This window comes from Sceloporus occidentalis, unplaced genomic scaffold (assembly GCF_023333645.1).
Source record: "Sceloporus occidentalis isolate IW3139 unplaced genomic scaffold, rSceOcc1.0.p SCAF_3, whole genome shotgun sequence".
Taxonomy (NCBI): domain Eukaryota; kingdom Metazoa; phylum Chordata; class Lepidosauria; order Squamata; family Phrynosomatidae; genus Sceloporus; species Sceloporus occidentalis.
In genome coordinates this window covers 87,915,544-87,933,590 of record NW_028316983.1, presented here as the reverse complement: position 1 = coordinate 87,933,590, position 18,047 = coordinate 87,915,544, and the positions used below count along the sequence as shown (strand labels likewise).

The 18,047-nt window shown below is 40.1% G+C and overlaps 1 protein-coding gene across 5 annotated transcripts in view; it reads right to left on the bottom strand.

Annotated features, from left to right (window-relative positions):
* Positions 1-2,296: 2,296 nt before the first annotated feature.
* CACHD1 (cache domain containing 1) overlaps positions 2,297-18,047 on the bottom strand; it is a 163,775-nt gene continuing 148,024 nt past the window's right edge. For 3 of the 5 annotated variants that reach the window (XM_089515343.1, XM_089515346.1, XM_089515342.1), the window contains 7 exons: positions 16,625-16,711; positions 16,299-16,415; positions 15,335-15,486; positions 14,220-14,381; positions 12,993-13,070; positions 12,052-12,153; positions 2,297-4,048 (listed from right to left, as the gene is read on the bottom strand). In XM_089515343.1, coding sequence (XP_089371469.1) covers positions 3,810-4,048; positions 12,052-12,153; positions 12,993-13,070; positions 14,220-14,381; positions 15,335-15,486; positions 16,299-16,415; positions 16,625-16,711 — 937 coding nt within the window. In that variant the 3' untranslated portion in view covers positions 2,297-3,809. Of the gene's footprint in view, positions 4,049-12,051; positions 12,154-12,992; positions 13,101-14,219; positions 14,382-15,334; positions 15,487-16,298; positions 16,416-16,624; positions 16,712-18,047 lie in introns of those variants that run through there. The other 2 variants (XM_089515344.1, XM_089515345.1) reach the window with 2 other exon arrangements.

Sequence of the window (18,047 nt, the reverse complement as noted above, 5' to 3'; positions counted from 1 at the left end):
AAGACAGAGACAGATAGTGATATGTTTTGATAAATAATAATAATAATAATAATAATAATAATACAAAATCTGTGGATGCTCAAGTTCCATTAAATACAGTGGCATAATAAAATGGTGTCCCTTATATCAAATGGCAAAATCAAGGTTTGTTTTTTGGAATTTATACATTTAAAAAAAATATTTTCAAACCATGGATGCTTGAAACTGTGGATACGCAGGGCTAACTGTAGTAGTAGTAGAAGTAAACTTTTAGTACAGCTTTACTCACACTTACCATAGCAAAACTGTATTGTACTTCAAGGATGTTACTGTAAACAAATGGACAAAAATCAAATCATACCCTCCCCAAACCAGTCACTTTTGGTTTGATAAGTACATAACTAAGTCATGCAATGAGCACAGAACTGGACACGGAACAGATGGGATGAATCCAACTCATTATGCCTAAGAGCCTGGACAGAATGTTTAAACTTAGCACATGGAACATCTTGCTATTCCAGTTCATCTTCCGCAAAGCACTTGTCCCCATCCCCTTGTCTAAGTGTTAATAGACTATGCTATTAACTCATCAGTACTGTTAATTGGCACATGACCCTGACAGGTGACTTTCTTCTTCAATTGCAAGGTACTATGCATTACAATGCAATGAAACATGTCCTTAACTCTAACCCACCATCTGACAGTTACCCTTGAAGAAACAACTTCACTACACAATAGGTCAAGGATGAGGATCACGTGACTCTCCAGATGTTGTTGGACAGCAGCTGCCAGCATTCTTTACCATTGACTGTGTTGGCAAGGAACTTGCTACCCAACAACTTCCAAAAAGCCACATGATTCTCTGTTATTAGCAGGGATAGCAGCCAGAAATGTATCACTTTATCATAAGTGCTGAATGATGATTACAACTGTCCTTATTTTAATATATAATTTTTTAGGGCTTTAGTTGGAAATCAGTAGCTGCAAACAGGAAAAAAGTGTGATTTATCAATGGTTACACCAAAATACTTCATGCTATTCAAACCCTTACAAAATGCAAATATTCATTCATTATGTATTACTGTTCAACTGGGCAAAATTTTATAAAAGAAAATACAAAGTAGTTCATATAGTAACAATCCTGTTCTTTAAAAGTGCTCTAAAGGAATATTTCTTCTTAAATGCCAAAGTCAATAAGTGAAGACTCCAGTGGAAAGGTTTACTTTCTTTCATTTTACCTCTGATGCATGGTTGAAGAGCATTTGTCTATGTGTACAGTGTAAGTGGCGTTCATGCCTTCCCTCCATGGACTGGCATTTTGCTATAGAGGCATACATATTTAATCAAGTGTGGTATCAAAAGGGTTAGTTCACAATTTTTTCCAGGAAAGCTCTAGAAATAGAATATTATATTTCTGTCATTCAGTTTTGGATTATGCCACACTGGTTAATAATTCAAAAGGGTGTGATCTGGAACAAGAGGTCCTTAATCTTGCTAGGTCTTCAACTTAGTTCAGAAAAACATGAATATCAAGATTGCAAACATTTGCTCTCTCATTTATTAAGACATCTACCTGGCTTGTTGGACAAGTTTTACAGTATATTAAAGTTTCTTTATCCACAGATCCAACCATCCACAACTTGAAAATATTTTTAAAATACATAAATTCCTAAAAGCAAACCTTGATTTTGCTTTTTTACATAAGTTTCACTATGCCATTGTATTTCATGGGTTTTTGATATCCATGCAGAACCAAACCCTAGTGGCAATTTTCCATTTTTGACTACTTTCTGCTGTTCTGAAATCAAGGACAACATGAAATGATTTGTTTCTTAATATCTGCCTAATGATGTTTATGCAGCTGTTGAAAATTAATTATGAACATCCCATATTTTACTCTTTTAGCATCAACACAGCAACTGGAGCTATTGTGACAGTATGTTCATGTTGTGCTTGAACTCTCTTAGGGCTTTCTACTTTTCTAAGTGCCAACAATCAATTGGCAAGATCAAAAGCCAGTTGTGAGCAAGAGTTTTCCAGTCTTTGCACAAAGGCCACATCCTGGGTACATGATGTGTCCTACTGTGTGCACAGATTATGCCCCTGTTCGTATTACAAAATGGTGGAACTCCCCACATGCATTCCCCACTGGTATGTCTCAAAGTATTTGTGAGTTTCAATAGTGAGAAATGAAAGTGACAGCTGTGTGAAAATGTACAGCACATTGAAGAATTTGCATTATCAATATATGACTCAAAATTTTAAATATTAAAAACAAAAGTTATGTTCAATTCTGCCAAAATTAATCCATAAATCCATACTTTATACACAGTTTATTTCACTAGAGGTTGTAATTTTATACATAGTATAAAGGGGATCCTGATAGCACACACATATTTTACCATACTGCTTCAAGTTAAGAACCATTTTTACATAAGTATTAAGTACCCTATCATTAAAACAGTATCCAGAGATGTTTTAAAAAACCAAATCCTACATATAAATGGAAATTTATCATATGCACAATGCAAGAATGTTTTCATATTTTAATCACAATAAACAAAAAAATTGTGATTTAACACTAATTTAAAATTATGATGGCCTGCATGGTACTGGTCAGATGTTATTTATCCCTGTAACAATCACTAAAAGCAGTGTTAAATTCCAGATAAAGAAGACAGAACCTTATCAGTATGATTTGAAAATAAACCTTTCACAAAGAGCAACTGTTTACAAAGCATTTCATTTACCTCCCTACATTTTCCAAAAATGTACTGTCATGTAAAAAGGAAACAGAACAAATTATAATTATTCCTCTACTAATCATAATGGCTTTTGAACACTGCATTACTACATGAATGGAATCTTGCCCTCAGCCTGGGACTGAACAGGATCAACTGTGGGAAAATAGGCAGGATTCCTCAGTGCTGGGAGGCTGGTATTCCTTCTCCCCACATTCAGATACATATATATATATTTATATCTAAAAAAATACTGTGTTATAAACCATCTTTAAAGTGTACAAAATGACCATGGAAACCAAACCTTAATCATGTAAACAAATCAGCACACAATTTCTTCATTTTCCCTTTATAGCTGGGGGGGGGGGGGGGGAGAAGAGTGAAAATCTTGCCCCGAGGAATGACAAGTCCTCTTGACAAGAACCACAGCATCACCAACACAAATAAAACATAGGCTATATTCGCAGAGAGCTCCTAATGCTTTTTTATCCCCTCTCTTTCATCTCCTTCAGAGTTCATGAATGTTTTGAGTTCAATAAATAGTACAAAAATAATACTTTATTTAAAAATATTGAGATCCACTGTCCCCAGGTCCCATACAGGAAATTTGTAAAAGTAATGAACTTTTAAAAACCCAAAACAAAACACTCAGCACAAATGGAAACCTCATGGCAAGGACTATTTATGGATCTTGCAACCTCTGTCTCTTGCTGCAAAGATTTCTGTTCTTCCAGTTAAGGAAAGCAATTGTTTCTCTCTCTCTGAGCAAAATCTTTCCTTGGCTCTGATTAACAAGGGTTCAAAAGGCTGTGTTTACTGTATAAACCTTTCTTTCTGTGTTTGGAGGTTAAGCATTCCTGGTATTCCATTTTACTGGATGTTATGGCAGGTTTATTCATCATGCTACTTTCTCTTCCACTTTGGAGCCAACCTTGCATTTACACAAGTCAGGTTTTCATGTGAAAAAGATTTCGTGAAGTTACCCCCAACTATCTCTGGTCAAGGTAAAAGAACACTTGGTGTAAGTCTGCCCTTGGTTGTCTGGATCAGTGTTTGCTGGCTGCATTTCCTCCTCAAGGCCAGAGGTCACTAGCACTCTGCATCTACAGTGTGTACTGTGACAGCAGCCTGTAGGTGATGACTGTGATGAAGTGCTGGATGATGCAACCTGTAGTGGTGGAACTTGTGACTCAAGAGTGCAGCAGTCTGAGGAGGGGTGTCCAAGTCTAAATCTTCATCATGATTTCCCACATCGACGCCAGCAGATAAAGGGTCATTATTGCAGGGAGGGTTTTCACTATCTTCCTGAGGACTCATAGTACTGTAACCTAGAAAGTAAACCCATATTGATAAGAAATGTGATCTTATAGCAAAAAGTCCCAAACTACATAATGCTCAGCATCACGCTCAAACATTCATGTCTCTTAGAAAATGTACCATACAAAATGTATTATTTGGCAATACCAAATCAATATGTTACAATACTTTGTTTTATTTTAAATGGCTTCCTTTATCCCCACTGGAGCTGAGCAGATAGGCTAGGATAGCACAGGCTGAGCCTGCGCAATTCTGGCTCCAGTGTTCACCAAGGTTGGACCCCAGATCAGTGCGAGAAGCAGCATTTACACACCCATCCCAGTGCTGACCTAAGACCCAGTACTGGCATGCATGCCTTGCCTTGCTGTGCTGTCACTGGTACTGAGAAACCCTTTGGTGGGACTACATCTGATGTGGAAATGGGGTTCCTGGCTGCACCCATATAGCCAGGTGCCTCTGTTTCTGCATCAGACATGGTGATGGGGTTTCTCAGTACCAATGACAACGAAGTAAGGAGTGCTGGGGAGGTGGGGTATAAACAACAGGGGTTTGCTGCAGAGTTTCAAGAAAACTCCATGGCAAACTAGAGGTCAAATTTAGCCAGGGCAGCGGCTATTTACCCCAGGATAAGGCTGGATCCATTGGATCTGTGTTCACTCTCACAGGATCATGTGCAATCTGGGCCCCAGGGTTTTGGTCTGCTTCATTTTAACTAGATGACGCAAGGCTTGGGGGACCACCCTATTTTAATTTCTGAAGTAGCTTTACTTTCTTAAAAGGTTAGTATTCTAGCTCCTCACATATAATTTCATATATTATGGCCAGATTTAGAATAAAACAAGAGAACATCATAGTGCATTTAAGCTATTTTGATTTCGTTTTTCAAAGAAGGTCAACAGACTGTACAAATGGAAGTTATCGAGGAAATGGTGTATCACATACATATTAATATCAATATAGAATGGCTTTTGAATGGCATAATGATTCAAACACATACAAGTTGAAAAATTAACAACTGAAATAAAATCCTTTCTACAGTGCACAATATGGTCAACTTTCTTAAAAAAAAAAAACTTCAGTTACAATGCCTGTAATTTGGTAGAAGCTATATTGCATTTAAACGTTTGCCTACATTATAACTCTGGTGCTGTACAAACCGGCGCAAAGCACTGGACTGCACACGTACTAGGGTTGCCTTGGGGCGTCCTTTCCAGACGCCCCGCAACCCTAGTACGTTGCCATGGCGTTGTAATGGCGGCGCCCTTTCTACATGGGCGCCGCCATTACAACGTCACGACTGCATCGCCTCCAAATGGGGTGGTGCGGATGTGACGTCTTGGCGCCAGAAGGAGCTCCGTTTCGGAGCTCCTTTGGGTGTGCGTATGCAAATGTTAGCCTAGAGCTTCAGTTTCATCAGATCTTACTGAACATAGTACAGCTCACTTCCAAATTAGCATACACAAAATTGGTCTGTGAATGACTACTGCATCATCAGGAGATTACTTTAGATGCACAAGAAACTCAGTAAAACAGGCTATCACTTCTGAAAGCTTGAACTGAGGCACCAAATAGGGGACATCTTATCCCCAAATTTTCACATGAATGCAAAAAGAAACCAAGGGACAGGCCAATGAACAGAGCTTAGAAATGTTGCTTTTCCCTCTTGAGCCACTGGCCATGGTGCCTGGGGGATTCTGGGTATTGTAGTACAAATTTTTTTTTTCTAAGCTTTGCAAAAGAATCTGAGAAGATTCAGAAAATCTATATGCTTTCCCAATGTTTCTGGCAGGGGAGAGGCATCCAGCAGCACACAGATTCCTTTTCTAAGTTCTCTGCAGCTTGCTAGGAACATCTCAGTCACATGAAGCTTGCCCAATGAACTGTTTCCTTTATTTATTGATTTACTTTATTTATATGCAGACTTTCTCCCATGACGGGACCCAAGCTGGCTTTCAGAACAACAAATTAAAAATGTTTACGAGAAAGTTTTTAAACCAATTTAATTCCCCACATTAAAAAACTATAAAACTCTTTAAAAATCATACAAAAGGTAAAAACAGAGGAAATATACACTCCTCTGCTTAACCATTAAAAGCTTGCTTAAATAAAAATGTCTTTCCTTGCCAGGAGGGGGCCACCTTAGCTTCCCATGAAAGAGAGTTGCAGAGGGTGGGAGCAGCCACCAAAAAGGCCGTCTCCTGTGTCCTCACCAAGTGATCCTGTGATGATGGTGGGACTGAGAGAAAGTCTTCCCTTGCTGATCTTAAAGCTTTGGCAGGTTCATACTGTGAGAGGCCCTGTCTTCTCTTGAAAGTCTGGCATGCACAGGGGACTTGTGGGAGAGGTAAGACTAGTGACAAGGACAAATAAGAGCTGGCTATCAGTTTAGAGCTCAAATTTGAAGAAAATGGATGTGAACAAATATGCTAATCAAGCTGCTGTTCTTGCGCAGTGACAGCACCTGCCATCACCCTCTCCCTCCTCTTAGGTAATATCTGCCAACCATGGTGAAGTAGCACCATGCGCCCTCAGGTGAGAAGATCATCATCACTATCATGAAGCACTGATATGGGTGAAGACAGTAACAAACACCAAGAAGAATAAGTAAGGGTGACACATTTCATTCCCTCCCCTTTCTAAATAACTCTTATCTGTCTCTACAAAGGAAGGCTGGATCATGGCTTTCATGTTTTAAGATGCTACAATATATTTTGTTGTTTTTTTGTTTTTGGTCGGGTTTTTTGTGATAAATCGTAGAAGCACTCTTTACTCTTCTGGTTAGCCTGACATCAATACCAGAAAAGATTCTAGAATAGATCATTAAATAGTCTGTAAGCACTTAGAAAGGAATGCCATGATCACTAAAATTCAACATGGGTTTCTCAAAAACAAGATGAAATATATCACTTTTTTCCTGATAGAGTTACAGTCTTGGCTGATGAAGGGAATGCTGTGGATGTAGCATTTCAGTAAGGACTTAAGACAAGGTTCTCCATGCAAAAAAGCCAGAAAAATGTGTCTAGATAATGCAACTGTTAAATGGATTAGTAATTGGTTGACCATCCGAACCCAAAGGGTGCTTAGCAGTGGCTACTCTTCATTTTGAAGAGAAGTGTCCAGTGAGGTGCCACAGGGTTCTGTCCTGTGCCCAGGGCTATTCAACATCTTTATCAGTGATCTGGGTGATGGCATAGAGGGCATGCTTGCCAAATTGGCAGATGACACCAATTTAGGAGGAATACCCCAGAGGACAGGATCAGTATTCAAAATGATTTTCAATAGGAAGAAAAATAAGCTATTACTTAGGCAGAAAAAAAATGAAAAGCTCAGATATAGAATAGGTAACACCTGGCATGTGGTCTCTTCCAACTGTATGATACTATTATCAGTTTCCTATTTTGATGAAGATAGAAGCTGCCATTTTCTAAGACAACAGGAACTATGTCAAACTATGTGGACTGGTATTACTGTGTAGGACTACGAAATGGCAATGTTCCAGTCTAGTCAGAATAACCACTTGCAATAAGTAACGACTCATCATGGATGAAAAGGGTCAGAAGCCACCATTCACAAATGCAGCAACTGCAAACATTTGCGGTAACTCAGGGCCCGAACAGATAGGCCGAAATAAAGCTGCTTTGGGTCACTTTGGAGGTATGCAGTTTAAATGACACACACACATCTTAAGAGGCCAGAAGCTGCGTCAAAGCTGTGTTACAGTCCTTTGGCGCGACTTCCAGTCTCTTATGACACATGGATCGTTTAAACAGCATACCTCAAAGTGACCGGAAGCACATTTATTTCGGCCTGTCTGTTCAGGCCCTCAGTTACTCTTCTGGACTTCTGTTCTCTGTCAGGACAACACAAACAACTATACTGAGTCAGTATGATGGACTGAAGCTCCCTCTGATAAAATTCAGTATTTATTGGACTTGTTCAGTACTTTAATGGAGACAATTGCATTATTATTGCGAAACCAAAACCAAAGTAAGAAATAATTTAAGTTCCCCTATGGGATCTCATCTGTACTTTTTTTCATCTCTACTGATGCTTTAGGGCAGTGATGGTGAACCTTTCACAGACCGAATGCCCAGACCACACTTATTTATTGCAAAGTGCCACGTCCCTCTGGCTTTCTAGTAAGAAACTCTGGCAAACTCTGTGCTAGGGTGACAGCATGTGTGCCCACAGAGAGGGCTCTGAGTGCCACGTCTGGCATGCATGCCATAGGTTCGCCATCACTGCTTTAGGGCTTTCATCTGCCTTTCAGTTATGGCAACACTGACTGGAGACAGCTACATTAAAATATAGTTTTAGGATACATTTTAGCTAATTTGTCTGGCTGTAATTTAGTGAGGATGCAGCTAAAAAGAATGGATTAAGGAAATGCCCTAAAATGTTGACATCCCAAAAGGTGAAGCACCACAATATATACATAGAAATGTATTAAAATATACATTTCCATAAATAAATGTAAGGCAATATACATTGTTTTTGATATAAATATGGATTTTTAAAAAGACACAATAGAATAAAAAGGATGAAAATAATGCCAATTCATTAGAAATCTGCAGAAATCACACAAAATCTATTGTTGGCCATTGCAACTCATTGAAGATGTATGCATGTTTATTGAATATGTGAAATTTATATATTTTTGCAAAACAGCTTCCTAACAGTTGACATACGTTACTCACCTGTGAAAGCTTTGTAACAAGAGCATATTGTGAGGAACAGTATGATATGTTGTACATCTGTGAGATGCTGCTCTGCCACCTGTTTCACCATGCTCTAGTTCTTTAAGCCACAGTGTTGCTAAGCAGTCTGTTTTAAAAATAACCTGTTCTAGCTAGGTATAGTAATCAGGTGCACATTTCTTCTAAAACAGTAAATATTTTCCAGGCTCAGGGAGCTCCTTAGTACTGTTACCTCCTTCTATATTTACTCCAACTACAAAACCATTTTATATGTTTGATAATACAAGTTTTATAGGGTAATATTTACTCTCTCTCTTTTTTTTGTATTTATCTGCAATTTAGTCCATGCTCTTTGTTTACTGTAATGCAATATATCACTCTCTTCAGCTGCTGCCTATGAGTTTAACTTTCATTCAGCCATGTCTTCCTCCAAGTATTTATAGAAAATATGTGTGTGTTTGTGTGTACAGGTCTCAGTTAATAAAGCCTCTGACAGTGAATCTCCCTTTTGTGAAATATTTCTATGAGTACCCTGCCTATTGCCTTTTTCTCGTCATCTGTCCAGCTGGAAGGTTTTTTTTTAGCAGCACTGGCATAATGAAGGTGGACTGGAGAAACAGGCATTTGGTGTTGGGTTGCAATATTATGTCAGAAGTAAACAGTGCAGTAAAGAACTGGGAAAGAATGGGATTTTACATTAGTGGACCCTAATGTAGCTGCTTACAACAGGCAAGGTAAAGCAACAGTTGCCTCCAGAATCCTGTACTGAGCAGCAAGACAGAAAGGGGCCTAACCAGCTATCACCAGCATGATGAAAAAACACAAATCTAGAAGGTTGTCCACTAAAGTGGAAGAAGCTCTCAGTGGTCTCTAGAAGGTTCAGATTGTTTTTGTTTACTTATGCAATGGTTACCTGACTTGATTGTTTCGAATGAGAAGTGTAGTAAAATATGTTGAATGGTTTTTCTTCTTTGTGGTGTAGGAAACTAACCCTATCCTTTCCATGTTATTTCTGCTTCTGGTATCAAATATTTTGTTAAAGTAGTAGTACCCAGAGCCAGTGTGGAGTATTGGTTTGAGCACTGGACTATGACCAGTGTCTCTTAAGTGTATTGACACTGAGACCCTTATTTAGTCCTGTCTGTAGGAATGCCAAATCACCCCCACTGACACAGATTGGGGCCTCACTCTTTTACATTTACACCAATAGCAGAAGGTTTTTCATGTACTCATATAAATACTTTGTGGAGGCCCTCCTGGCTGAGAGAATGGTCTAAATCACTTCCTCTTGATATCTTTCAGCCACTAGACTTTCCTGCTCAATCTACAGCCATGTAGTTGTAGCCATTCTGGGTCAGAATGCAGCCATTTCAAACATCAGGTCTAGCCAGTTTGGCAGGGCCCGGGTCTCTTGTACCTGCATGCATATACCTATCATTGTGATAATAAGGCTACTATCAGTCACTGATTGCTATGCTACCAAAGCAATAAAGCAGCACAACTATGGAGACAGAGCCTGGATATCCAAGATGAGGGAAGGTAGGGAAACAGGGGCATCTTGTACATTCACACATGAATACATTGGTGTTTCTGAAACTGGTTTAGTCTGTTCTGGGCCAGCGCATGCCATCTTCTCCCTCATCTCCATCATCCTGATGGTGAGGGGTAGGACAGGATCTGATTCCATTCCCCAAGTAGGTCAGTCCACTGCCATGCTCCACCTGGCAGATTTCTGAGCCTTCCCCCAGCTCGCTCGCTCCTCCTCATAGGAAATGTCAGAGATTCTTGTCACTTGTTAGCCATCCTTCCCAGATAAGATGAGTTTGGGAGCAGTCTGCAACCTTCCTGCCTGAATACCAACTCAAATTGGCAGGCAAACAAAAAAACAATAACCCACATGGTCCCTGAGGCACCACAGCAATGAAAGCACTGTCCTAGCGAACGTGAGGCAGGATGCAAACTGGGAGAGGGCCTGGCTCTCTCCTAAGGGGCTGGTGACTCTGAGTGACAGTTATTAAAGCCCTGCCTCAAAGAAGGAGATGAAGAGCAAGACCCAGTGGCAGAATTGCTTTCCCACAGTGTGTCTCACCACAATTTCAAAATCCAGAAAGATCGTATTTTTATTTTTATTTATTTTTTTGCAAGCAAGCACTATAATGGCTCTTCTTCAGAACTCTAATCGCTTGCAGAGAGAGGAAAATTTAACCCGTGCTTAATGGGTGGCATTTTACATAAAGTTGAGAAGTGACAACAGTCAGATGGCACAGTTTAGTCCCCTTACTATGCTACCTCTGTATTTGCATGGAGGAAACGTTTTCCATTCTAGATTAGACTTCTTTCTGAAGTATATATTCTCAAGAAAAATGTGTACCATCATATTCAAATAACCAAGCCCCACCATGTGCATTCTGTGATATTAGAGATGTACGAGAAGGGTGGACCACATGTTTCAAACAGTTCTCAGTGCCACTGAAACATTTAGCAGTGTTTGCATTTGATTTCTGTTCCTATATTTAGTGACATAACACATCTGTATTTATAGTAAAAGGGACATGAAGATACAGCTGGCAACTCTGGCAGAAACTCTTACTAAATTACATTAATCCTCTTAGTGAGCTCATCAACTTGATACAGGTTTGAAGACTTAGAAGCAGCTGCTCACTCTTAACTAGCTATTTGTCATAGGTCAATTATGTGGCAAAAATTGAAGCCTGGTGACAACAGAAATCTCAGAAAACTCCAAATGCCATTAGCGTGATATGTTTCCTATCTACACTTATATATGGAATGTGGAATGTGGAATAAATCTATTTACTGGATAAATCAAGAAAAAGGTATTGACTTAACCCAACAAGCAAAGAGGACTCCTGGTACACAATTCTTGAAATTACAGGTTGTCCTGAAGAACAATAAATAATAATAAATAAATATAACAAAACTGCACTCTTCTTTTATTTTCTGAAGAATTTGAAAGACATCTGCACTGTTTAAGAGGGGGAAATGGATATGGAACCTCAGTGGTGTTCTACCTCTTGGAATTGTTAGAAGTTACATAACAGCATCAGCCCACGCCATAATTTAGATACTGCTTGGTGTCTAGGCTGTAGGATTCATGTTAGAACACCACTGCTATAAAAATAACACCAGTGCTGGATAATGTCTTCCTGAGGACCAGAAAATGCCAAAATTGTTTTGACTATGACTAAATGAGGTATGGCACTGGAAGTGCTCCCTTTGATGATTTATCTGCAGTATTACCTAGTGTCAAAAGTAAAATGAGGTTGCAAAACAGACATCAGCAAATTCCAAAGTCTTACCATGATCGCTTTCTGTTCCTGATCGTCCCCAGTAACGGCGCCTCCGCTCAGGACTGTGTGCATGCCGCTCAATAACTGCTGCTATAAATCGAGTGTTACTGACTAGGGGAGAAGAAGAAAAAGAGATGCATCACACATTCAGCAGATGGGTCACTTTAACAGACTGTGTTATAAAATATATTCTATAAAGATGATACAGGGTTACTGTGAAATTCCAGGCATAACCAAATTTCTTAATCTCACAATATAAAGAGTTATGAATTACACCCATATCTGTCTTAAAATACAAAGCTTGCCACAAAAATAACACAGATACCAGAGGCAGCAAAAACCTATTGAGGCAAACACAGGGACCTGTGGAATTATAACTGTAAATTCAGTCTGCTACATTTATATCTGGATTTCAGACCCTTTGAAAGTGGACTTGTCATTCAGAGTTTGGAGGGTGACTTAGTGTCTGACAACAAAGTTGTTGTCTATGAGGGCAGAGAACTCAGCAAGTCAGAATCAAAGGCAGTTCATGAATCATCAACTAACAACTGTTTGAACTTGGGTTACAATTGTACTCCCCAGATCATGTTTGATCTTTGAAAGAATGCATGAAGGCAGGAAGTGGTGATGCAAAACAGTGTTGGCCGTGGCTTCAAATCACTGCTCAGCCACAAACTTAGTGGGTGGCCATGGGCAAGTCAGTAATTTTTCCTGCTGTTGTTTCCAGTCTGTAAGCAGGAAAACACTGCAGATTCCCTCATGGGGGTTGAATTCAGGATGAATGGCATCAAATCAGTAAAGCAATTTGCCCTCTTGCAATAGTTACAGAAATGACAAATGCTATGTATAGGCGGCGGGGGGGGGGGGGGGTTGGGGGGGGCAAAAGAGCATGGAGTTTTCCCCCATATTCTTTCCCATCTCCAACTACAATGTGACTGCTAGATACTTACTGATTCCTCTGTCTTCATGACTGTCATCATCCCTCTCATCCCTATCATTCTCCAGGTTGGACATGCGGACTGACATTTCTACACACCATTACAAACAGAAAAATGCAACTGTTAAAGAGAAAAATGTTGCATTAGCCTGTAAGAGTGCAATGTTTTGGCAATGGCTGTGGGTTATCCCCCCCCCCCCCCCCCGGTATAAGATATCCTATACTCAGTAGTCATACAGCAAATCATGGCTGAAATTATGGGCAGTGAGCACCAAAGGGTGGGTAGCACCACTGCAAATAAGGGTGTGAACTCGCTAAACTGTTGCCCTCCTTTGTTGAGCCAGCAATATAAAACCAACATTTGGTCATAAAATAGGAGTGACTTATTGTTGTCTTAACACCAGGTGATTCCTATTGTCCTTCACTTTGTGGCTGTTGCCTCATACGTGTCTGCCAAACTAGAACTCATAAAAGTCCACTTTTCAACTCGCTTAGAAACAGTAAACATATTTTGCTTATCACATTCACAGGGTCACTTGTGTTTGCACTGACAACCACCCATCTTTGTAAGAAAATAGGCTTTCATGTAACTTTGGAGACTTCTTGCATGCACAGAACATCTTTTTCCCCCTGGGGGTACAACTGTTCTGTATGTGCCTTTTCTCAACTCCTATGTGTGCTTACCCAGTGTTAGCACAGTAGCACTCAACAGATGCTACAATATGGTACAAACAGTACAACAGTAAAGTTAAGTGAGCAATAATGTGCTCCTTCTGCCATATTACAAAGAAGATTACAAATAAGTGCTGTAATAGTGAACACCATTGTATATTTCCAGAAAGGAAGAACCTATCTGGAAAATATATTTTGTCTTCTGTTCAGCTAAAACAGAAGACTATATCTAGAAGGAGGAATTTAAGGGGATCCTAGACATTTTCAGTATTTTAAAACAAAATCTCAGTTGTTTTAAAAATGTTTTTAAGTTTCTCCGATAAAACAGCAGATATTTAAATTCTGTATCCAGCAGGGGGCAGTGCTATACACTACAATTTACAGCACATAAGAGTAATGTGTATACTGTCTTGGTAAATGTTGTATGATGTACATTTAGAATACACATCAACTCATCAGAAAGGGGATATGGGTAGGACAATTCAAATTGAGGGGGGCAGACAGTTTTTATGACTGTCTCCTCCAACCATCTTCTCAGCAAAATATTTTACTTTTGATAAATGCTCACCTTGCGCTGCAAGTGGAGACATGTGCTGATGACTTCTGCGGTGGATCTGGTGACGATAGGCATACACAGCCAGCACTAGTACCATGATGCATCCCATAATACCTCCTGCTACAGGACCAACTGGAGCACTTTTTATCATATTCAAAGCTATCACCTCATCTCCTTAATTTCAGGGAGAGAAAAATAGAAAAGCTTATACAAATGTTCCAGACAAAGTTCAGTGCACCTTCAACATACTTCAGAAGATAGTCAGAAAGCCATAATAACTGTAATTCTGATCACACAGATATTCCCAAAGAAGAAATGACAACATAACCACTTTTCAAAAGGAGACATGAGAATACAGATCTCTCCAAACTAGTTCTCTGTGTAACATACATAGTCCATATACAATGTGCCCGTGCCATATGCGGCTTTCAGCTTACGCTGAAGCCATGGCCAGGAGGAAACAATGGCCTGCGCGCTGTGCCACAAGCACGAACCCCATTGTTTTTAATGGGGCTCGAGCATATACGTTTTTTCCTTTATGGGGGGAGGGCAAACAGACCCCCCGCATAAGGGAAGGGCTCACTGTACATGGATTCTACTTCTATGGATTCAACCTTCCATGGTTTGAAAATATTCCACCTCCCCCGGCCAAAAAGTCCAAAAAGTAAACCTTGATTTTGCCATTTTATAAAAGGGATACCATTTTACTACCCCACTGTATATAATGAGTATCTTCACATTTGGATATCCACAGAATGTCCTGGAAGCAAACTCCAGTGGATATCAAGGCCAACTGTACCTACAAAGGAAGTCAGATGTGAAAAAATCAAAATTTCTGTTCAAGATGGCACACCAAAAATGGTATTTCACCTTACAATAATCAATGGCTGAAAATGCTACATATTAGTCAAGGCCAGCCCAATTCATATTGTGACCACTGCACCGGAAATTCTAAGAACTGGTGCCAAATAATCCTTTGTGACAGAAGATGCTTGGTTGCAATCTTGGGTCATATCCAGAAAAAAGTACAACCTCACGTTTGCCTCTGCAATGGCCAGGCTCAATCTGATGGAATAAATCCATTCAACAGTTTAAAGTGTACTCTCACCAGCAAAAACCATTCTTACCAATGGCTCCCATATCGTCCACATAAGGACTTTTGGCACCCACAATGCCACCAAAGCATTCTTTCTGAAGAGCACAGTAGGGTTTATCTAGATGAGTTTTTCCATCGCTGTCCACCACACACCACTCACAGTCTAAGACGCCAAAACAGTCCCTACAAGATAAGAATATGATAATGAAAATTAATATTGTTAGAATGCTGCTTCAGATCTATTAAAAACACCAGTGACACCAGTTTTATAAGTTTGGTGTGTCTTTTCCTTAAAAGCATAACAGGACCTTTTGCTGTTGTCTCTTGCATAAAATACCTTGACAGAAGAGAGGGTATTGGTCTGGGGTATGGAAATCTGAACCACCAGTTGGCTAATAATCGTCTGTCATGTTCTCCCAGACAAGCATTTTAAAGGGCTTGTATAACACAATGAGCCTAGTTAGCTTTTACAAGAACCTATTTCTACAATGAAGAAGTACAATCTGCTTCAGGCAAAATACACAAAACAGACATATGTTATTTCCCAGTATTGTTGAGATAAACTAAGTGGTTATATTTTTCTTATAAAACACAATATTAAATTTAACCATCTCCATGAATTACAGGAAGAGATCCCAGAAATTTCACTTCAATTATGTAAATGAAAATATGGGGAATCAAATTTCAGGAAGTTTGGTTCGCTTTTAAAACAGTGTGAATGCTCCTTTTCAAAATTAAGCTTTTAAAAACTTTTTTAAAAAATCAAAGTAGACTTCTGGTTTTGGTGGGAAGGGTTCGTACAGCTCATGGTTGGTCTGGGATGTGGAAATTTGGTCCCCAATCTTATTAATTTGCCCTTTCATGATACAGATTTTTTTTTTAAAAAAAACTTTTTTGGTTCATTTTTGGTTTACTTTTATGGTTCACATATTAAAAGCAAATGGTGCTTTTCTGTTGAAGTTCTTTTTAAAGGAAAAAGAAATAATATAACTTACCCGCTTTCCATCCTTTGATTACACCGTGTATTAATACACTGAGGAAGAGCATCTTGTAAATTGGTATCAACAGCAGTAAATGCCATGGGTTCCTGGTGGACTTCACAACTAGGATTTCTGTGTTTTACAGGAGCATAGGGAAAATTAATTTAACAAAAACTCAACAAAAATAAGGAAGCCTACTTGCTTCTTGTTTAAGTAAACAAAACCCAGTAATCTGATTATTACTTTGAAGCATACTGTACACTATATCAGCACAGGGAAATAAATCCAGGCTGAAATTGTGTGAATTTTAATTATAATACCAGTATTATTACATTACTTACCTACTCTCTGCATTTGTAAGATTGCCAGTACATTCATTGACCTCCAGAGGGCATTCACAAGGACATTCACACTCATTCTGTTCCATTCTTCCGGAAGGAAATAAAAACAAAAACAAAAGTGGCATTACTTATCAAGAGTCACAGAATCTCTGCAATTTTTGCGGGGACATCACACAGCATGGAGGTAGGACATGCTGTCTCTCTCTCCACTGCAAAATTAAGTAAGCCTTTAAAATTCACTGGATATAGATACTATAACTCTTTCTTCCAAGGCGGTTAAGTTATGCTGAATGTATTGCCAATGTAACTGTTAGAAAAACCAAAGAAATCAGACCCTAGAATGCAACTTTGCTGTCATCCTGTCTTACAAGCCAGTAACTGTTTGAGTGTCTTCCAACTTGAGTGTCTCATCTTCCACCACTACTTCTTGTTTCATTTTGGATTGTCTCATAGGTTGAAATACATTAATAGGTAAAATACATTAAGTGATCAACCAGAGGCCTATGGGTAGTCCATAATTAGGACATGAGGACAACTGGGTTTTTCTCACTATTGATATGGACAGACATGTTGACTCTGGCCCTATTGTAGCATTTTGCCAATAGAACTAACGGCTATTGACAACCTTCCTTTCCATGAATTTCTTCTAATTCCCTTTTAAAGCCATATGGCTTTGTGGTTATCATATGTCCTGTGGCAGTATATGCTGTAATTTCAGTATGCAGTGTGTGAAGAAGTTTCCTTGTCTATCCTGAACCTCTAGCCATTCAGCTTCAGTGGCTGGAACTGGGTTCTACTATTATGATCAAAAGAGCAAAACAGCTTTTGTCACACCACAAACAATTGTATACTCCCCAGCATGCCTCTCCTCTTTGCACCCTTTTTTTAAAGTAAAAAGCCTTTTCTCACAGCAGAATCCAACATTCCAAACATTTAAGTCAGGGGTCGGCAACCTCTGGCCCACAGGCCGGATGCGACCCGCGGAGGCCTTTCGGCCAGTCCCTGCCTGCCCCTGCTGACTGCGGCTTTTCCCGGCTCCCGGGCGCCACCATTTTGAAAAACAAAATGGCGGCAGCCTAGAGGCGAAGTCTCACGCAACCACAAGAAAGGTCGTGCGAGACTTCGGGGAGGCCCGCTGCGGCCATCGGAGCCCTCGAACAGGGCTCCGATGGCGGCAGTGGGCCTCTGGGAGGCCCGTTGCCGTCGCTGGGGCCCTCCAGGAGGAGGCCTCCAGCGCTGGCGGGCCCTGCCAGCTTTTTTGCCAGCCTCTGATGGGGCCTGGGGCCCCGTCAGGGGCCAGCAAAGAGGGGGAGGCCTCCAGCGCTGGCAGCCCCCACCGGCTTTTTTGCTGGCCTCTGATGGGGCCTGGGGCCCCGTCAGGGGCCGGCAAAGAGGGGGAGGCCTGGCCCCCGGGGGTGGAAGC